The 22,223-nt window shown below is 43.7% G+C and overlaps 2 protein-coding genes and 1 long non-coding RNA gene across 3 annotated transcripts in view; 2 read left to right on the top strand and 1 right to left on the bottom strand.

Moving 5' to 3' along the window:
• The window catches only part of ENPP1 (ectonucleotide pyrophosphatase/phosphodiesterase 1), a 53,345-nt gene extending 51,136 nt beyond the window's left edge, over positions 1–2,209 (top strand). Inside the window, exon 25 of the mRNA XM_066179166.1 lies at positions 542–2,209. Coding sequence (XP_066035263.1) covers positions 542–709 — 168 coding nt within the window. The 3' untranslated portion in view covers positions 710–2,209. The remainder of the gene's footprint in view (positions 1–541) is intronic.
• A 13,343-nt stretch (positions 2,210–15,552) lies between these two features.
• Positions 15,553–18,445, bottom strand: CCN2 (cellular communication network factor 2). The gene is made up of 5 exons (XM_066179165.1): positions 18,363–18,445; positions 18,034–18,256; positions 17,654–17,905; positions 17,226–17,437; positions 15,553–16,901 (listed from the first exon to the last, which is right to left on the bottom strand). Exons 1-5 carry the CDS (start codon positions 18,420–18,422, stop codon positions 16,605–16,607), a joined length of 1,044 nt encoding a protein of 347 aa, XP_066035262.1. The 5' UTR covers positions 18,423–18,445; the 3' UTR covers positions 15,553–16,604.
• A 16-nt stretch (positions 18,446–18,461) lies between these two features.
• Positions 18,462–21,839, top strand: LOC136286977 (uncharacterized). Its single transcript, XR_010720042.1, has 2 exons — positions 18,462–18,510; positions 19,297–21,839. It is a non-coding gene; the product is annotated as an uncharacterized lncRNA (long non-coding RNA).
• The last annotated feature ends 384 nt before the right edge of the window (positions 21,840–22,223 follow it).

Below are 22,223 nucleotides of genomic sequence, written 5' to 3'. Positions count from 1 at the left end.
CTGAGAAGGATGAAAAGCTTCCAAGAGGGGTCACCCACAACAAAGGGTCAGTGCTAAGGCCAAATGCATTCCCAGAAGGAGAAGACACAGATGTTCCTGAAGAGCACTGGTTCCTTCTGGTTCAAGTACCTTGGCATTGTGGTGAGAACACATGTAACTACGCTCCATATACACCAGAAAAAAAGTGTGGAAAGTGTGTAGACCAATCCTGCAGCAGGGAATTGGAGTCAGACACAGTTCCCAGAAATATTTTTGTCATACTGATGATAGATGCTGGACCTAACTTGACATTCCCCATTATCACCAACTGGTGCAGATACAGGTTTTGTATACTTGAGGAGGTAAGAAATTTAGCAAGAACTAAATTCAGACAAGCTTCTAACTGTGTATAATCTTGCACACTTCGTTTGTTAGATGCTTGCCAACAGTTATTGATTTGTCTTTATAAAACATCAAAATGTCTTTTTTAGTAGATTAAATGCATCTCAAGAGAAAAAAAATAGTTTTATAACCCCCTTTTTTTATTCCTCTGTCCCAATAGGATGGCAAGTCTGAGTCCATGTGGGTTGAAGAGAGAATGAAGTTTCATACAGCTCGGATCAGAGATATAGAATTACTTACTGGACTCAGCTTTTATCAAGACAGAAAACAGCCAGTATCTGACATTTTACAGTTAAAAACATATTTACCAACTTTTGAGACAGTCTGATTTTTCCTATGGAATGTTGTTATTCATGTCACAACTGATTTGTAAATAGACTTTTTTTAATTAACGAAACCTTTTTTATAAAAAATAAGCTGAAACTTTTATTGAGAACTCTTGACCAAAATGCCAGTAGAGAGGAGAGTGAGTGCCATATTTGTATCTCAGGGACTCCTGATGGACTATGCTTGTGACACAGGATGGCAGCGCCTGTCATTCCCACTTGGATGTGGTAGAACCATGTCCATTATTATGCTAACATCATTTGGTCATCATAGTTTGAGACACGAACACAGATGTTATCTTTGATGTGCACTGGAGAGGGAGTATTTTATAAAGCATGGTTGATGATCAGTATTCTACTTTAAAAATGCAAACAATTAGCAAATAGAGTTCTGGGAATGAGCTACATTCTTGGTGACCATTGAAATCTAAACAACAGCACTCTTCTTACTCCAGTTTTCCTTGAAGTGTGAATTGCACTCTTAAGCTTCGGGTGTCAAAACCTTCAGTGTTATGGTGCAAGAAGCTATACTGGGGTCAGTAGGACTGGTAACTAAACCTTCCCCCACGTGGAAGAGACGCCCAGCTACAGTTGTTCTGTGGTCTGGGAATCCTTGGCATGTTGCTGCCCTCTGATGGCTCCAACACCGATGGAGAATTAGATGCACAGTTCGTATGTTGTTCATGCAACCTCCGAACAGGTGGGTGTAGGATGCATCAAGTCACCTGTAAATGAGAAGAAAGCATGTCAGGAATATGTCTGAGCTCCCAGAAATAATTATCTTACTTCAAGCTAAACTTAGATTTGATGAAAAGATTTTGCTTTATTGAAATAAAGATGTGTTTCTCTGTTTGGTACATGTTTTTGGCAGCTGTGGTTTTGAAATCCCATTTTTAAATGCAGGTGCTGTCAGAGATGCAAATTCTGAAGTGTGTAATGACCTTTCTTGGAAGCTTTCAGGCTACAAAAACAGCTGCTACAGGCACTCAGGAGTTTAGGAACTCCCTCCTTTTCCAGTACACATATTATCACCCTTGTAATTCTTCCACTCTCTAAAGCTGATGACCCAAAATTGGCTCTGTTATGTATAAAATTTGGCATAGCCAATTTCACATTTATGGTCTTCTCATTTAAAAAGGAGAAAATATATCGCGCACAAGTATGTCAGAAGAATGAGGAACCTGTAACTGGGCAGAGAGGCATTTGACCTTATAGGTTGGCCAGGGCATGTTGAAGGCTGGGTTCAGAGCCTGCTGTAGTCAGAGGAAGCTTTTCCATTAACTTCAGTTTGAGTGGGCTGAAGTTCTGGGACCATTTTTTCTTTTAACCAAATGTATTTTCTTGATCTTATGTTACGAGCATGATTTTTTTTTCTCAAGTAGTTTCACTGTGTGAAATCTAAATGTGTTGTAGCAATCTCACATTATGATAGGACTGTGACAGCATTATTCAGTGTAACTGCTTTGTAATGTTGCCTGTGACCAATAAACCCATCAGAAGTACTATGCTGTTTGTGACCCTTTCTGTACCAAATACTACCAACTGGTGCAGTTATAGAGCACAATTTCACTTTTTTTGGAGGAGGGATGGGAGTTGCTTCAGTCTTTGCTCCATGAATTGAAGATAATTTCTCCAACTGTAACATTAGTTACATTTATTATTAGGAGAGGAAGGTAGGAAGAAAGATGGTAAAGGTATTAAGAGGGGGGGTTCTTTGTTCGTGGGGTTTTTTTTGTTGGGTTTTTTGTTTGTTTGTTTGTTTGTTTGTTGTTTTTTACAACTGGTACTGTCTCCTGAATACAAATAGATATGTTGACATCTTAAGGTGATGCCAGTTTCCATTAAGAGGTGCAGGGCCAGCCTAGCTCCTGGATAAAAATGGAACCAGAGCGTATTCAAGCTTGTGACTTCTGGTTTGACCTTTGATTTTGGAATGGAGAGCAGTTGTGAAAGCTATTATGGTCATCAAGACAGGGCAGGAGCTAAGTGAGGTTTGGGATGTGTCTTTGCCAGAAATTGACAAGTCAAATTGACAGTGAAAGGAGTTATTTAATGTTAGTGTAAATATTTCTTCTGATTTAATTTCTTCTTTGATTTTTAAAGACATTTGTAATGGTGGTGTCAGAGCGTATGAATAAATGCTGGTGCTGGTCCTGGTGTCCAGTGGCTGATGATAGCCCAGGATGACAGATACTAGGTTCTCTTTTTGAAGCCTGATGTGACCCAAGGAGCATCCAACAGTTGCCATCAAACTCCCTTCAGAAAAACTCGACAGCTTTGTCCATCTGGATGTAAAATGTTTTCTGTTTCAGGTGGTGTGTGGTATCAGAGCTTGTCCTCGTTCCATCCAGGGCAGGTTTAATTTTTGCAATAGCCAGGAGAGGTATGGCCAGGACCATGAGGTTATTGCATAGCACCTCACACCACACACAGGGGGCAGGAGGGAGGCTGGGCTCCTTCCTGCTGGCTGGTGGTGGGGAGCACTCACATGCCAGTCACTTGCCCATCTTGTGCAATCTTACTAAGAGTGTTGTTGTTATTCTTTGTTTTCTTATCTCGTTGTTTCCAGTAAATTGTTCTTATCCTAACCTTCGATCTTTGCCTTTTGTGCCTCTAATTCTCCTCTCCATCCTGCTGCAGGGATGAGGGGAGAAAATGAGGGAATGAAGAGTGGCATTTGGTTTGGAGTGTTTCAGTGGGAACACTAAATTGGGGGATACCATTCCTAAACCATGACAGCGTTCCACTAAGCATTTTCAGTAGGTAAAGCTGAAAGGCGATGTGTGACATGGGTGTCAGTATTACTCAATATAACTGCTTCTTTGCTGTGTAGTGTGGCCTTTCAAGCGAAAAAGGCAGAGGAAGAGCAGACTTCAGCTCATTGGTCTGGATGTGCCTAGAAGTGAAATGTGTCACAAGGCAAGTAGAGTTGTGGCTTCAGAGATCTTCAGGTGGTACAGATTTATATCACTGGTTGCTACTGTCAGTAACTGAGAGGTAATTTGCTTGACTAATATGTTGGGGTTTCTTGCTCTTATTTACCTCAGGATCTACCATGTTTGAAGAAAATAAAGCAATATCTGTCTGTATTTCAGACAGGACTGTTATCAATCTCTTCTGAACACATCTTGAATACACTAAACCATTGTGTCCAGCCCAGTGTACAACAGCTGTCTGCTAAAAGCACCTGCCAGAGACTTCCCTGTGTCATCCAGCAAGTGGGTGGCCTGGGCTCCTGCCTTTCCTTAGCCTGAGCCGATTCAAAGTACAAAATTATCCCTTTAAATACAAGGTTATAAACCATACTCAGCAAGCTGGGAGGAGCTGCCCATTTGCTGCATGGGAGGGCATCCACTTTTGCAGAAAAATGAGATTCAGTGGGGACCAGAAGTCAGAAAGGAATATAAAAGGAAGCCTCAATCTGTGACTCTGTGGTTAGGACGCTAATCTAAGAGGCAAAGATCTCATTTCTGACCCCCGTTCTATCAAAGTCTGCTGCAAAGCTCAAGCTTGTTGCTGAGGAGGTACCTGTGCCAGAACGAGTTGCCCAATGTACCACTCCAGAGTGGACGCTCAGGAATAAGAGCACCATGAGGAACTTCTAGTGTTGCAGGGTCAGAGGGCAGCTGCTGTAACACTCTGTGCCCACAGCAGCGCCTCTAATGAGCTTGGGAAACCAGCCCAGGGCTCATGGTGAGCTCTATATTCAGCTCTTTTACTGCTGAGCTGTGGTAAACTGTTTTTGCTCTTCTGAGGAGTTCAGGGGCAGAGTCAATAAGAGTCCAGGAACTCACTAAAGCATGTTTCCAAATATTTGTGTTTGTATGCCAGCAGCAGCAACATCTCCTGCTTACTCTTGCATACCTTGTGGCAATGTCTGGGAGGTGTTGGGCCATCATGCTGAGGTGGCTCGTGTACCATGAGTATCTACCATAGCTCAGAAACCTCCATATTACAGGAAACCAGTCCAGGTTTGGCATCCTGTGACTCAGACTCGCTGGAAAGGACTTGAGTCCTTTGCTGAACCACTGTGAGTCACCACACCAGGCTTGAGCCTCAGGAAAGGCTGCTATGGAGACCATGGACAAACTAGGAATAATTATGGAAGCCTACAAACAGATTTTAGAGGATACCATTGCAAATTATTGTATTCCTCCTCAGCCACAACATGTGTCAAATTTATGTTGCCATTTATTGCATGTTTAGTTATCTCTATTTTTAATTTACTGAAATAAAACAAATACAGTGAAATGCAAAAGTTTTGTGTCACCTCAAAATTCCAGACTGATCTTCTGATCAGAAGACAGCAGAATTGCCTTTTGGTCTTGTCCATAAGGAACATTGGCATGGCTGACAGTCATAGAATCAGAATCATTCTGGTTGGATAAGGTCTCTAAGATCATTGACTCCAGACATTAACCCAGCACTTCCAAGTTCCATCATGAAGCCATGTCATTAAGTGCCACATTCACACATCTCCTAAATTCTTCCAAGGACAGTAACCACTTCCGTGGGCAGCTTATTCTGATGGTTCACAAATCACTGGTGTGAATAATTTTCTAACACCCAAAGTAAAATTCCCCTGGTGCAACTTAATGCTGTTTTCCTCTTATCCTTTAGCTTGTTACCTGGGGGAAAAGGCTGACCTCCACCTGTCTACACCCACCTTTCAGGAAGTTGTAGAGAGCAATGAGGTCACTTCTGAGTCTCCTTCTCTCCAGGTTAACCAACCCCAGCTCCCTCAGGCACTCCTCACAGGACTTGTGTTCCAGAACCTGCACCAGCTTTCTCACTCACCCCTCTCTACACTCACTCTTGCATCTTAATGTCTTTCTCATAGTGAATGGCCCAGAACTGAATACAGGATTCAAGTCATGGCATCACCAGTTCTGAGCACAGGGAGGTGATCCCCACCCTGGTCCTTCTGGCCACACTATTGCTGATCCAGGACAGGATGCCTTGGCCTTCTTGGCCACCTGGGCACAGCTGGCTCATGGTCAGCTGCTGTCACCAGCACCCCCAGGTCCTTTCCATCAGGCATCTTCCCAGGCACCTTGCCCTAAACCTGAAGGATTACATGAGGTTGTTGTGACCTAGGTGCCAGACTCAGCACTTCACTCTGTTGTAATTGGCTTGGCCCATCAATCCAGCCTGTTCAGATCCCTCTGCAGAGCTTCCTGTCCTACAGGATGGATATTCCCACCTAACTTGGTGTCATCTGTGAACCGACTGAGGGTGCACTTTGTGGAAACCTTTGAACCTCTCAGGGTAACCTCCAGGGCTTTGCCCTGGAAGAATTTACCAGAGAGTTTCCCCACCTAGGCTGAAAGAAAAGATTTTCCACCATCGTGGTCTGCAACACTATGTCAATCTACCTCAGTTTTGCTTTCCCCATTGGTCTGTGGGCTTTGCCCACCTCTATTGTTCATGTATGTCCCTAGTTCTTGACGTTTCTCCTTTCCCTGTTTCCTCATTGGTTGTGGTATCCCTGGTGGTCTGCCCCCATGTCCCCTATAGGTTATTGCCCTTTGCCCTGCCCTTGTACTGCCCCTTGCCCACAGACCATCGGTTCCTGACCCCCATACTTAACCCTGGGCACTCATTTGACCTGGGTCTTTCTGTCCCTGAACCCTTCAGCCTGTGTCTGCAAAATAAACTGTGCTGGAACTTACACAGGAGACCCTTCCTGCCTCTCTTCACTGAGCTATCCGTGGTGTGTGCGGTGTGTGGACTTGAGTGCCTTGCCTGTGAGCCTGCCCAAGCGGCTTCCCCAGAAGAGATGCTTATTGGGGGAAGGTAGCAGCAAACATCATCATTTCCACATTGCTACAGTGCTCATGATCCCCTCATGCAAGTTCCCAGTGAAGATGTTAAACAGGATGGTCCCAGTACAGGGTCTTGGGGAACCGTTCATGACCAGCCTCCACCACTCTCTGGACTCAGCCATCCACATACTTTTTACCCAGCAAATTATGCACCCACCCAAGCCATGAACAGCCAGTTTTTCTGGGAGAATGATGTGGGAAATGGTGTCAAAGGCTTTACTAAAGTCTAGGTAAACAATGTTCACAGCCTTTCATAAAAGGAGGTTGGTCAAGCACGATATGCCTTTTTTAAGCCCATGCTGGCTGGGACGATCCCTTGGTTGTCCTTTTCATGTCATGTGATTGTATTCAAGATGATCTGCTCTATGTCCTTCCCTGGAACCAAGGTCAGGCTGATAGGCATGTAGCTCCCCAGATCTCCTTCCAGCCCTTCTTGTAGATGTGTGTCACATTTGTTAACTTCCCGCCTAGTTGTTATGAGTCTCTGCATTTGTAGCATTCTGGCAAAGCTGCGCTTTAGCACCAGCCTCATTCTGAAGCTTGACAGAGAATTTCTTTGTGTCTCTTCAAATGTCTCGGCTGCAGGCCTTACCTTTGCCATCCTGCATCTGTGCCAGAGCCTCGAATTTCTCTGTGGCAAAAAGCACACTGCTTGAGGGCTATGAATTAATTTTTAAGTCTTGTAACTTGGCTTCTAAGTCTTCTGCTGGCTGCAGAAGATGGCACAGTCTACTATAAAAAATTAATTATGCTCTTTGTCATGGTTCTGTAACTAGGTCTAAAGCTGTATTTAGTCTCTTTACATGGAGAAGGAAATGATGTACACTTGGTTCTAGTGTTCAATATGAATTGTTTATGGACGTATAGATACATTATACCTTGAATGAATAGTGAACACAGATACATTTGCTGGTGATATCTGGCCCTCTTCTGGTCTGATCTGGAATAACTGGGAAATGATCTGTTACACTCAGTGTAATTTTGTAAGGAAACATGGCCCCAAGACAGTAGAAATCCAGGCAGACCACCTGAAAAGAATGGGCTTTCCTAGGCTTCTTATGAGGCTCTTTACATTCTTGTAATTAGCTAACATATCTTACAGAATTTTTAGAGATGAGAGCACTGGGAAGTCTGAATTACTGAGGTGCGAAGAATCAAAATACTGCAGAAGAAGGTTATGCTATCATTTCCCATCGCTGAGGAAGTTTTTACTTTCACATGAATTACTGCATATCCTGTTTATGAAACATGCCAGTGGAACTTTCTTGTAGAGGTAGCTAAAATCACTTAAAATGCACGTTGCCATCTCCCACTGCTGGCTTCAACAGAGCAGAAGTGCATTGTGACTCTGTATACACCATTTAATTACTTAATCTCAATTGTTCTTGTGATGTCTTGCAGAAATGGATGTCGTCTTGGAGATCACATATTATAAACCAGGTTGTCTACAGCTTTCTCTCTCAAAAAAAAAAAAAAAAAAAACCAAACCAAAAAAAACCCCAACAAAAACAAAAACAAAAACCCCCAAAAAAACCAAAAACCAAAAAACCCAAACAAACAAACAAACAAAAACAACCCAAAAAACCCCAACCCAACCAAACACAAAACCCAAACAACAACAACAACAACAAAACCCCAAGTTTTTACAGTAAATTTTGGTTAGATCCAGTGCATCAAAGACCTATTTAGCAGACCAAACCTACACAAAATGGATGCGACGCATTGTCTATGCATGTTGAAGAAGTCAGGAGGGAATTTGTCCCTTTCAACAATTTGACCCAAAAGCTTATTGTAATATATTTAGTCATCTGGAAAAAAAGGAGATGTAATTACATAAGATAATTTTATGAATCTCTGACAGATCCCCAAAGCCTACACAAAGTGAATCTGTATCTGCCTAAGGAGGAGAAGAAAGTTCTGCTCATCCTAAAAGTTGAACCTTGGAGTGTTGATTAGTTTTTAAGAAGCATGCAAGATTAAAAGCAAGACAATTAAAACATACTCTCCTTTAATACTGTCTTTAATAAATAAATCACTCTTTCTGTGTATTTTTCCAGGTACTTGACTGGTAAAAACTATTGTGATGTATTGTGATGTATTATAGTGATTTTCTCCTCCTGGGTAGGTGTCCCTCACTTTGGGGGTTTCATTTTTTATATCTTCAATATAGATAACAATGATGCAATGATATCTAAGCAAAGCATGGTGCTCAGGCAGAATTGTGTAGCTGCTACTTTAATTCACTTTGAGAAAATAAGAAAGATTTACTATATTTCAAACAAGTCGAGGCTTACATGATGTCACATAATCATTCCTCGTAACAAAACAGCACGAATTGCTTCAAGTGAGTAATCAAATACCATCCACCAAAAAGAGCTCGAGCTTGTTTTAGCTCCATCGGTGCGGAGGCGAAGTTTTTAGCCGGAGCAAAAGGCGTCTGCGGAGCTGCCACACGGTGTCAGTGTGATGCAGAGAAAGAGCTCGGTCTCGTTCCTGCGGTCCGCCGTGAAGTCTGGCAGAGAGCCCTGTGCCAGCTGGGACCTCACAGGGTCTTTGTAGTAATTTGGTGTTTCAGGAGTTGATACCCCACCGGTTCACATGGGGTGTTAAGTGCTATCTTAACGGAATATATTGCTGTACTTCCTACACTATCTATAAAAGAGCATCATCTACCAGAAATTATACGCTTCAAAGTTGCCTCATCAATGAAGACACTTTTATCTAAATGAACTCATGAAATAAAATGACAGACCAACTTTTGCCTCCTCCTTGTTTTGGAAAAGGGACAGATAAAATACAGGTGCCAGTGTTTCTTTATTTTCTATCTAAAGGACAGGATGTTTTTGTGCAATCCTACTAGCCCACAACTTGTCCTGGTGTGGATGTACAGAGCAAAAAAATATTTGAAGACTGGTTTAATGAAGTCTAATAAATAATCTTGCAGAGGTTTTAGGCATGACTGTAAGCTATTTGGAAGTAGATGCTGCTGCCTCTCACAATCGTCAGTAACCGTACAGCACAAAGATTTTATCAGCCAGTTGCTTGTTTGTCTCTGATTTTTGTTGAGAGGGCCATTGTATTTGTCTGCGTGTGGTTGTTAACAAATATACATATTGTTTCTAAATTGTTTTATGATAAGGCCTGTGGAGAATGCCAGGCAGAAGCCAAAGAAAACATTACATAAATAGTCTCTAATTTGCCTTTCAACTGTATGAAATGAAAATACTCTTAAGGACAGAATAGTCTTGCTTTATTTCTACACGTAAAAAGTTCATTATTTCTTCATACAAAACCTCAGTTTTTACCCAGATAATCCTTGCACACTTAAGGGTGGCTGTACTTCTAGGATTTGCCATGCTCATTATATTCCTGCAGAAGTCAGAAAAGCCAGAACTAAAAATCCCCATTGTATACAGTTATCCAAACGGTAACATAAGCATACTCACATCTAGGATATTGTATAAGGTGACACATTTATATTATAACTGCATCTTCATGAGAATAGCTAGATAATACAGAGAGCTACAGTGGGGATGTCTGTGTGTGTAGGTGCTTGTGTGTGTGTAAGGTTAAACCTCACAGAATATCCTTACCCGAGATGTTTTCCATGTTCACTAGCTCTAAGGCACCCTCTTGTGAAGTGGGATAGCATTGCCATTTCTTCTCCAACAGCAGTTCCTGGTGTCTGTAACCAATAGACTGTAAAAGAAAATGGCACTTCTAGAGTGCTCTTTAGTACTCCTGTGGATCATAAGGATAAGCAGCAATGCTGTACCTTTAGCACAGCAAGAAAAAACAAATGTTGCTTTCCCTTGAAATACTATCCCAGGTGACTTCTCACAGGCATTAGCCATGCTGGGATCCATTCAAGATCACTGCCTGGGGCATACTCTTATCTATGCAGTTTTTTCCAAAGTGACTACTCATTGGTTATGGAGATGTGGCTGCAAGAATCAATGGAAGGAAAGTAATATTTCATTTCTATGCCATCATATGAAAATCCTTTGAGTCACACAGTTGAGCAGATTCCCCCAGATGGGCAACTACAGCTAAGAGGCTGATGGGGAAACCCACTGAGAAACACTTACGGCAGTTCCCAAGATAAGGTGAACTGGCATTCTTCGTTAACTCCTAACATATTAGATTTCAGAATCTTGATCAGTTTACTGATCTTGGACTTTTTAACTCCATGACAAGCTTAGAATTAGAAGAGCATGTATAAATGGAAAAGGCCAAATATGACTTCTTACTTATTTCCATTGCTCTGTTAATTAAAAAAGCATACTTAACACTATATCACAGTGTATTAAGATTATATTTAATACCTTCCCACACATTACATTGTCTAAAGTTTGAATAATATTTCAGATCTGTTTTGAACCCCTGTCCTTCTCTTTCATTCACCAGATAAACTGGCTTATCACTTCCCTAGTAGGTTGTACTAGGTTGTAATTTCAGCTGTTTACAGAATACTCTCTGGTGCAGTTTGGGCTCCTGGAAGTGCTTATTGCCCACCAAATACCACAGAAGCCAGCCCATGTCCTCCCAAGAGCCCTCCAAGGTACACAGTCCCATGCAGTTCCCCTAAAATTGTACAGCCTCTACGATTTTGGATCACAGGTGGTCTAAACCAGTCTGGCTGCAGGTATGTTGGTTAGCTAGGCTGACCAGAGTCCTGAAAATCAGCTGAAAAGCTGGTTCTTAGCATTCAGCTCAGAAGCAGGAAAACATATTTCGTAGCTGCTGAAAGCTGCTAAATACCTGCTTTTAATAGGTCTAATTTAAACCAACAAACATTTATTTGGATTGCTCATTTTTTTCAGTGGCTCAGTTAATGGGGCTGAGTAATGAATGGAGGCACCACTGGATTGTATTAGCACTGCAGTACCGTGTTAGCAACCTTTTGGTCCTGCTCAGGAGGCTGTAAAATGCTTTGTTCCTCACAACATATACACCATTATACTACTGTCAGGGTTGAATTTACTTACCATTAGGCAAATCTATAAAATCTTGCAATTGGCCCTGCCCCAATAACAGACAGGAGTTGAGGAATGCTGCCACAATATGCAGCCAGAGGTTTCAGGGTAGGACATTTCAGAATGGGTCCAAATTTGCTACTCTGGGGATGTGGGCTTGGACTAGCACAGAGAAGAGCTGAAAAAGCCAGGGCTAGTACTAAGGAGTGCAAGCAGTTATTCTCTGATGCAGCGGCAATGCTGAAACCTGCAGTGGAGATGGGACCTTAGTCATGCTTCTCAACTCTGTTCAAATGCTAAATGTGTTGAAGGCTTTAGTACAGTTTGGGAACAGGTTCCTTGAAGAAATTCCTGGTATTTCCTGGTTCCAGGCAGGCTGAAAAACACTGTGAGAATGTAGTGGCTTTTGGTATGTCCATTTATGGACATGAATCAAAGGAACTGCAGGGAGGAAAAAAAGTGGAAAATGAGAGGAAAAATAAGTTAACTGAACTACTTCCTCTCTCAGATTCTTCTTGGGTTTTGGGCAAAGCCTTACAGTGGTATTTCATCCCAACTTCTCCTTGCTAACTACTTCCATATGTAGGCATAGTATAACATCAGTTAAAGCCACATTTAAGAACTGTTTTTAAAGAACTTGGGTTTTTGGTGGTAGGATACAAAGTCAGAATGGTCGAACTATTATGTATTCAGGTAAGAATATTATTGTTCCTTCTTACATTTAATATCCTTTTCAGTATAATGAAATAAGAGCTTTCTTCAAGTGCAAGGTTTGAAAAAGCTATACTGCATGAAAAAAAATACAAATGATCTAGTAAAGAATATGCTATTTCTAGTGGTGTCCAAAAGTCGGTTTTCTCAGCTGAGTCCCCTTCTTTGTGAGACAAACAACTGGATACTGTTCAAAGACTTATTTGTTCCTGTGTGGTTGCAGATCATCAAAAGTGTCTCATTTTTGAAGACTTTTAAAACTAGTGTCTTTTGGATGTGTCTTAGCTCTGAGGAATCTGACAAATTTCCATCTGGACAGTAGAGCCTATTTCATATGAAAGGGCTATAATCCGTGTCTGTTGTTCACATCTGTATTGTGTTAGAAAACTAAGCTGCAAATCCTTGCAAAAGTGTTATGGTACAAAAATCTGAAATACGATGGCTTAGAACTATTTCAAAGTATTTGATACTCTGGTCTCCAGCCACCTTGAATTTCTGTTTAATATTTAATTGAATACTTTTTATTTAATTAGCATTGACTTTAGAGTAATTCTTTACTGAGTGTATTATTAATATAGCTGGGGATCTATTTAAAAGAGCTAGTAATTAGAATGAATATACTTTCACATATGAATAAAATATTTTAAAAGTACAATAGCTAACCTGCACAACAGGATTTTCTGAGGATGCAAACAACCAAAAGCAGACTTAGAAAACAAGGTATTTTGAAAGGAACGTGAACCAGTGTTCTCTCCCATGTAAGTGACTTTGGACTTTTGAACTCAAGTTTTTATTCTTCCATCTATGCATCTTAGGCACAAAGAATGAAATCAGGAAACTTCTTTACGGTTGAAAGGTCCACATTGTAGCAATCATTTAAGATGCCATAAATTCCACACAAGAGCTCCTTTTTCCTGGGATACCTTAGAAAAAAAGCCTTACAAACAGTATGATGCCTACCTATACCTCTAGGAGAGCTTACAACAAAATGTTTAAATTTTTTTACCTTCAGAGATAAAACCTGCAGAGGTCTAAAACCTGTGAAATGCTGTAAAATGTATTTCTGTCAGAAGACTACACATATTCCTGGAAAAAAGAGTGCAGTTCATTATAATACACACCTGAGTTTTATGATCCCTGATATGCGCAGAGGACAGTAACAACTTGCTTAATAGATTTCCATATGTAGCATACTTCCTTATTTTAATTCACAGTGGCAATCGCAAACCACTATCAAAATATTCTGACAGGCCTCTTCTGTGCTCTGCTGCCCTGTGAAACAGTGCAAAAATGTTTCAGATGGCAGGCAAGGCAGTTTCATCATCACATCATCTGAGAAAGGATAGGCAGTGGTCCTGGGCTGCTTTGGGGAACCCCTTTGTGGGTGACCTTCAGGCAGCCCTTCCTCAACCAGAGCCCTGCTGTTGCTCTCTGACCCTCTAGCCTTGTTTGCCAGGCACAGCTGGACAACAGTGCCAGGGGAGGCCACAGCATTGTGTGGCTTAGGCGTTGGAGATACAGCCCACACTGCAAAGAGCTGGGAGCAGAACATGAGTGAATCTCATGGGCCCATGGTCATGAGGCTCATGAGAATTATGGTATTAAGAAATGTCATTCATTATAATATCTGATACTAACTGGTAAAAAACTGCAGGGCAGAGCTGTTCATTAACAGGCTTAAGCAGTGCCATAAGCACCCCAAGTCTCACTGGAATTAATCCCAACCTGCCAGGTACATTGTGCTTCTTTCTGTTCTGCTGATCCTGAGAGCTTCTACAGCAATTTTTATGAATGAAGTCCACATACATCCTGTCCTTTCTGGAACTAGAAATGACAGTTTTCTTGTTATTTGGGGGTGGAGCCACAGTCGTGGTCAGGCAACCAGTCCTTGCTGTTGTATGAGTGTTTGAAGCGTTTCCAGGGTGAACTGAATGGCTGCACAACATTCATAACCTGAAAAAAAAATAGAGAAAAATGCTGGAGAGTCTCAGGGAGCATAAGAGCCAGAGGCTACCCAAAAGTATTTAATATGGGACATAGAAAGCCACTTCCTCATGCCTGGAGAATTCCCTTTTATTTTTCAGAGGAAGGGAAAATGCTTCTATGGCCTTGAGCAAAGACTGGTGAAGCCATTGGCAAGACTCCCATTGACTTCCCATTAGTTTAGGGCTCTGTTGTTCATCATTAGTCAAAGCTGGTGTTACACTGATTTGCTGCTAATGCTAGCTGAAATCAATGGGATTGGAAGGTGCTCAAGAAGGATGGACATTTTTGTAAGCTAACACTCTTTCAGCACCAGGAAATTCCAGATTGAACTTGTTTGCCTGAAAAGGATTCTTGTTGGAGAGCATGTTTTTTTCTGAAAACAAGAACTAATACTTCTAGTGCAAAGGTTAATTTGAATTCAAAGAATCTCCTTGTCTTAATAAAGGGACAAAAAAGTCTGTTATTAATGTAGGACGCAGCACAGGACTGAAGCTTTTCTTTTAGCTTTGGGGGGGATGAGGCAAGTGACTCACAACTGTCCTCACAGTAGTTTTTGTTTATCTAAGAAGAATGTTTGGACCATTATCAAAATGTGTAGCTCTTACACTACTTCTCATCCATGGCCCTGCCAGAGTTTGAACCCATGGACACTTGACACATAAAATGTCACATATAATGATTTGGCCTAGTCAGCACACAGGAAGATAATCTGTGTAATTGCCACCAGAGTTCAGTGTTCTACCACACCACACTTAGGTGTTAAGTCAAGTAAAGCTCCATCTAAATTAGCCCTACACTGCATGAAGGTTAAATCGAAGTTTTCTAGAGGCCCCTTCCAACCTGTAGTGTTCTGTGATTTTTATGATACAACTCATTAGCTCTTCTCTCAGAATTGTACCTAATTTTGGACTTCTGGATTTGAGCCTAGAGTCAAGAACCACTTCAATGCTTTTAGTAATTAAAAGTATTTTCCTTGCCTTAATCTTAACCAGTAGAACACCTCAATGTAATTAAGCATGTTGTGTGGTGTATTACAGCAGCAGTTGAAGACCATGGTGACCAGCTGGCTCCCTTCAAACTACTTGGGATACATGAGGAGACCTGCTGCACTTTCTAATGGGCTTGGCAAAGCAAGCCTGGCCCTTCCCACATTCTAAATTCAGAAGAGTAACAAACTAGAGTTGGTTCACTAGTAACAGAATTTCATTAGCTTATTCCTAAGTGTACCTGCTTCTGGAGAAAGAACTCACCACACATTACTTGATTTTCGTTTAGTGCAAAGGCAACCCCTTTCAAAACATGAGAAGGAATAGTGGAGACTAAAGGTAAAAATGAAATACCAAGTCATTTATATAAAAAATATAAATACTTTATTTTCAACTAAAAAGGTGCAAACATGTAACTTTTGGTCACACTTCTCAACAAATAAACTGTCCAAAAAGAGCCATAGTCAAAGAAAGAAACAAATGCTCAAGTGGAAAGACTGATGAGCTACAGAACAGCCATTTCTCATAAAGCCACTTGTCTTACAAAAGTAGTAAGTAAACATATTTTACCAGACAAATGCTTTGTAACATTACCGGCACCTCAACTTCATCTTGACCTCAACTCACCATTCGGCTCTATCTGAACAATTTCCACTAGAGTATCTATTTCATGCTTTGAATGCATTGTCAAACAAGCATTAAAAGCAATTTAAATCTTACCTATCTTGTTCCAAAAAAGGCTATCATTGAACTTTCAAAGCATTAAACAAAAGCACAAAACTTTAAATTAATTTAGATAACTGTACAAATATATATACACACAGTATTTACAATATTCATAAAAAGTAGCTTGTTACAAGTAAATTAACTGCCACAAGCTGTCCAGTCTAATTGACATGATTCTGATTCTTGCTGGCCAAGCCATCTGAATCAGAGTGTCAGAGCTGAAACATTACTGTCCTGACTAACAGAACACCTTCTGCTTAGCACTTTGCTGGGTTGTTTGCATTCCAGCTGTTGCTGTCTCTAAGCCAGCGTCAGCAAACATGCTAATGGTCTCTTCTCAATTGCACTACTAGATGAAGCACACTGTACCACATGAAGGGAACATTTGCTTGAATCTCTGCTTTCCCTGCCTGTTTCCCTTAACCCCATCACACCACCTCAGGAACAATATGTTCTGAAGCTGTGTCTTGCTGTGGTCCCACTGTCCGTTTTACGTTCTTCTTCAAACCACCATTTGGGGTCAGTAGAAAAATTGTCTTAAGTCACATGGAGCAGTTTGTTGAAATAAAAAAAAAAAACCAAAACCAAAAAAAACTGATTTAAATACCTTGTGCTATTGAATCATGTTTACAAAATGAGATGCAAATCAGTTCAAGTTGAGAATGTACTTAGCGTCTCCTTCTGGCTTTATGCCATGTCTCCATACATCTTTCTGTAGTACAGAGACTCGAAGATGTCATTGTCTCCAGGGCAGTTGTAGTGGCACGCGCAGGTCTTGATGAACATCATTTTCCTTTTCATGATCTCTCCATCTGGGCACTTGAACTCCACAGGGAGGGTGGCTGTTCTGTGGGGTGTGCAGCAGCGCCCATCAGTGCAAACACCACAGAACTTAGCTCTGTAGGTCTTCACGCTGGTGCAGCCAGACAGCTCAAACTTGATGGGCTTGGAGATTTTGGGGGTGCGAATGCACTTTTTGCCTTTCTGTTAGGATAGAAGTGAATACAAGATGTTCAGAAGGTAGGCTTTCACAAAGCACACTAAGCTTGCAAGTTAGTGGCGAGCAGACATGACAATCCTTACTGTATTATCATTAGGCAAGATTGTATTATACAGTCCCATAACACAGCATGAGAGAAAACTAAGGACATTTAACTGTAAATAGTGATCACCACTAGGGTAAAACTCAAATTTCAAAGAAAACCGCTTGAAACTGACTACCTGTCAGCACTGCACTTTTGATCACTGTCCTTCTGCTAGAGGATGGAAGCAACCTAGTGCAGCATAAACCAAGATAATTGTATTTACCTTGATGTTCTCCTCCAGGTCTGCTTCACAAGGTCTGACCATGCAGAGTCTACTCTGTTTCTCCAGTCTGCAGAAGGCATTATCATTGGTGACCCTGGTAGAGATACCCATGCCACAGGTCTTGGAGCAAGCACTCCACTCCGTGGTCTGCACCAGGCAGTTGGCACGCATCATTGTTGGGTCTGGACCATAAGTGTCTTCCAGTCTGTAAGCTGCAGAAGACAGAAAACCAAAATGAGACCACTGCCTGACCTCAGCCCTCTAAATGCTCCTTCCTTTTCCTGAGAAATTCAGGCAGCTACACTAAATCCGTGGGGTGGTTCCACTAACTGCAGCCCTCCAGCCTCTGCCCTGTGTCCACTGCCCTCAGCCTCCGTGCAGGCTGCCCCCTTCCCCTGGCTGTCATCTGCAGAGAGCCCCCCACTCACCGGCAAGTGCAGGTCCCACGGCAGTCTGCTCTTTGGCCTCATCGCAGACCCACTCCTCGCAGCACTTTCCAGGGAGCTTCACCCGGCGCGGGTAGGGGCAGTCGGGGCTGGGCAGCCGGACGTCCATGCTGCAGAGGGGCACGCAGCCCACCGCGCCGTCCAGGCAGGTGCACTGGTACTTGCAGCTGCTCTGGAAGGACTCTCCGCTCCGGTACACCATGCCGCTGAACACGCACGGGGCGCCGTCCCGAGCTGCGAGGGGCAGGAGGCAGAGCGTGAATCGGGAGTCTCCGAGGTCCCCCCTTCCCTTCCCTTGCTCCCTGCCCGGCGGGACCCTGTTCCCATCCCCGCGGCGGTCGGCAGCCCCGGCCCCCACTCACCGGTGCAGACGCCGATTCTGCGGTTGGCGGGGGAGCCGAAATCGCAGAAGAGCCCCTTGTGGTGGTCGCAGGGGTCGCGCTCGGTGCAGAGCTCGCCCAGCTGCTTGGCGCACACGCGGCAGCAGCCGCAGCCGTCGAGCACCAGGGAGACGCCGGCGGGGCAGATGGGGCCCGGCCCCGCTCCACACTGGCACTGCCCGCTGCACTCCTGGCTCTGAGCCTCCTGGAAGTGCCGGGGGGGACAGAGAGAGGGAAGAGAGAGGAGGCGTCAGAGCCCCCGCCGGGACCGCCCGGACAGGGCAGGCGCAGCCGCGGGCGGCAGCACTTACCGGGCTGAGGAGAGCGAGCAGCAGGGCTACGGCGATCGGGGCGAAGGTGCTGGGGACCATCCTGCAGCGGTCAGCGGCTTGTGGGTGGCGAGGCGGCGGCGTCGGGCAGGCAGCGGCGTCAGGCTGCCGGGCGGCGAGGGAAGCCGAGGTGAGCCGGGAGCTTCCCGCAGGGCGGATCTCCTCGGCGGCGCGGACGGGGCTGCGGCGAGCGGCGGGCGCTGTGCCGGAGGGTGGCTGCTGGGTGCTGCGCGGCTCCGCTCTCCTCCGCTCCGCTCCGTCCGAGGTCGGCGGGAGAGTGGCTGTGTGACTGCCGAGTACCGGGACGAACGCCCCTTTATAGGCGGCGGCGGCGCGGCCTCGCCAATGGGCTGAATGGGGCCGCGGACAAACAGCGACATTCCGCGCATTCCTGCGCGCCGCGCCGCGCCGCCCGCCCCGCCCCGCGCCGCCGCCGCCGCCCCGGAGCGGCCCTGACCCCTGACTCCCGCATTCCTCCGCCTGCGCCCCCCCAGCGCACACTCTCGTCCCCCCATCTCTGTTTTTTATTTTTCGTCCTGAGGTATTTTAAATGTGAGTCCCCGTCGCTGCCAGCGCTCCCGGCCGCCCCCGCCCCCGGCAGCGCGTTATTTCGAGGCGGGTGGCGGGTCCGGCGGGAAGGGGCGAGGGGGGCGGCGGGGCGGTTGCCAGGGGCGTTCGGGGGAATCCGCTGTTTCCTTTCCCCTGTGCTCCCCGCTCGTCCCTCGTCCCTCCCCCGGGCACAGGGGACGCGGGGCGGGTGGATCGGGGGTGGCGCGGGGTACCTGGTGTCCGGCGGCGAACGGTCCCGGCGCTTTGGTACCACCGAAAAAAGGTATAATTACACTACCGGGTATAAATTGACTCTGTGTACCCCTGAATCATACTGAATATTTGTAATGTGTTCCCTCCCTAATAGATGCTCTCTATGAATAGAGAGAGTGCCTATTTACTCTGAAATACTTGGCACAGCAAGTGGAGTCTGAAGCATGGAAGAAGTGGCTATTATTTTCCCACTGCCTGTGTCCAGCTGTCATTTCTGAGCAACACGTTCCTCGCACATCCCTGCTTCCAACCTCGCTGATGGTCTGCCCCAGGATTACAACAAGAAGAGAATGGCATGCCACCACACTCAGCCAAAACCTTAACACTGTGGTTTGTATTTGACTGAACCCAGGACCTAAGCATTGTGGCTTGTATTAAGTCATTGCAGATAACTGCTATGACTATTGTTTTGGTTTGATTTTTTTTTCTTTTTTTAACTGGGAGGATGGCTCTTCCCCTGCTGCCTGTGTATGATTTGAATATTCAGTGATGTCATGTTGTTTGACCTCTGCTTTAACGCAAGGAATGCCAGCGTTTTGGCTTTTGACCTGTGGAAGTACGTTAGTGCTTAGTAGGAGAGACCGGCTTATTGTATCACATTAAGCAATGTAAAATCTGCTAGTTACCTTAAGAGATCTCATCTTTTGTATTCAGGCTTTCCCCTGCTGCCATTCACCCTTGCTCCCCACTTCTTTCTGTCCCTCCATGTCTAGGCATACTTCCACGCTATGATGCAGCAATAAAACAGGATTCGTGAGGGGAAAAGAAGGTCTTCTATGTAATGCCCCAGTAAGATCTTTGTGCTGTGAAACTGCTACTTATATTTTGCCAGCATTGTGCTGTGTCTGGTAAAGTCATTTGGATGTCATTTCTTCTACTTGAAATTCTCCATTAAAAGAAATGAGATTGGCTTTGAAAGAAAAAATGAATCCCAGAGGAACAGTTATGGTAAATAATATATGTTCCCAAAACCATGAGGTCTTCTGAAATCTCTATTTACTTGAAGGACTCCAGTGGCCTCAGTGCTGGGTAAATAGTATGTGTACCAAACTATGTATGACATGCATACCAAAATGCAAATGTAACCAGGTAAACAGAATGCCTTTTTTAAATGCCTAAATATGGTAGGAGAACATCAGAGAGAGAGAGAGAGAGAGAGAGAGAGAGAGGCTCTAGACATGTTTTATAACTTTCCATGTCAGAGGTTTTTTTAGAGATACAATTTTATTAAACAAAACCTAAGAATCTCACTGACAGAAAAAGTATGTTTAAAAGTAACAAACTACCAGAAAGCCAGGAAATCCAAAATTAAAGGATAAATCTGTCCTAAGCCCTCCCACTGCAGGCCAAGTACACCAAGCCCCATATACTTGCTGCCCTGAGAAAAATGGCTTGAATAGTTATTTGTATTCAGAACTAATTCTGGTCTTGCACCACAGTGGATCAGGCATTAGCCCACTAAATTACAAGTTGTATCAGCACATGCAGGTAGGTAAGAATCACACACAAGAATGCCTTTTGGTCGTCTTGGTTTCTGTGTTGTTAGATGTGTCACAATGGGTACCTCACTGTTGCGTGTGTGTGTATGCACAGGAGGGAGCTTGGAAGCAAAGGCAGTTATTGCAGACTCCAATCAGTCTTCAGCTTATCCTTTCTGATGACAATTACAGAATCCTCATGGCTGGAAGAGACCTTCAGGATACTTTAGTCCAGCTGGTGATGTGACCCCACCATTATCAGCCCTAACCCATATTCCTGGATGCCACATCCAGGTGCCTCTTGAGTATGTCACAGGTTGGGCAAGTACATCTTGGCATTGATGCATAAAATGGTTAAAATGCACTAATTTTGACTTCCATGCAGGTGTTTATACAGCACATGCTTTAAAGATAGTGTATTTTTTCTGCTGAAACTAGGAATTCACTACACCAGCCTTGAAGAGTTGTTTACACTGCTATATACAGTATGTGTGTGTCTACATCAGCTTCATTTGGTGAAGTCTTGTAAAATGTACAGGTGTGGATTGCTACATTCCTCTCTTGTGTTTTTCCTTCTTTTTTTTTTTTCCTGTTTCCCCCCAAAAAGTCACTTGATCAGGTATCAGACATAGTGAAAACCTGGCAAGACTACAGGAAAGTGGCTAGACTTGTAGTGTTTGTGTACTTAAAGAAAGAATCTTGCACATTTTCAACTTTCAGTCACAGATATTTTTTTATAAGAGCAATTGGAGGTCTGAGCCAGCCCTCAAAGCGGAAATCAAAAGCTCCCAGAGAAACATACCCGAGGAATGTGAATCTGATCCAACAACCATACGCAATGCACATACAGTACTGTCAGTCTTATAGGAAGTCTTGCCATATATGGACATCTGGACCCTGAGCTGTTTATCATCACGATAGGCTTGTAGCTGGCTTCAGATGTTTCTGGCTTGCCTCAGGTTTAGTGTGCCAATTAGTTCCTTTCCCAAAATGCTCACCAGGATATTTCTTTAAAATTGTAATAAGTACATCTCAAAATTCTGAGAGGTCTGGTTAAAGTTACGTTAGTAGGCTTTTGCTTAAAATGCAGATTCCAAGAAAGACTTACTCTGCTAGCTCAGAAATAGACACAGAATAAAAATATTTATTCCATCATGAATGTGGTTGCCTGGTATTTCTCTTTCTTAGAAGTCATCTGGTAGCTTATTCTACATATCTGCAGGCATAGAAAAGTATCTGAAGTAGACCACTTGCTGAACTTTTACTCATCCTTTTCTGGGGAGATGTGTGACCTCATGAATCAACAAAGGCAAAGAAAAAGCCTGTCAAGCAACTTATCCACGTTGTGCAGTTTGTGCTGCTTCGTTTGAGTGGTACAGAGCCTTTCACCTTGGAGCAATGGGAACTCATGTCAGCTGATCTTACTAATGAGAGCCACTAGCTCTTCTCCAAAGTGAACCAAAATAAGAAGACAGGGAGGGGCAAGAAGGATGGCATGGAGCCTATGGAAATGTTTGCTGCTGAAATGGTGGACCTAGTCCAA

The sequence above is a fragment of the Chamaea fasciata genome, unplaced genomic scaffold (assembly GCF_029207755.1).
Source record: "Chamaea fasciata isolate MVZ Bird 193981 ecotype frontalis unplaced genomic scaffold, bChaFas1.0.hap1 SCAF_3, whole genome shotgun sequence".
Classification (NCBI taxonomy): Eukaryota; Metazoa; Chordata; class Aves; order Passeriformes; family Sylviidae; genus Chamaea; species Chamaea fasciata.
Note: the sequence above shows the minus strand (reverse complement) of the source record. Positions and strands in the feature narration are given on the sequence as shown.

Coding starts and splice junctions, on each gene's coding strand:
- CCN2 (XM_066179165.1), bottom strand. CDS start 18,422: ATGGTCCCCAGCACCTTCGCCCCGATCGCCGTAGCCCTGCTGCTCGCT. Junction 18,257..18,362: donor TGCTCGCTCTCCTCAGCCCG/GTAAGTGCTGCC, acceptor CGGCACTTCCAG/GAGGCTCAGAGCCAGGAGTG. Junction 17,438..17,653: donor CGTGGGACCTGCACTTGCCG/GTGAGTGGGGGG, acceptor TGTCTTCTGCAG/CTTACAGACTGGAAGACACT.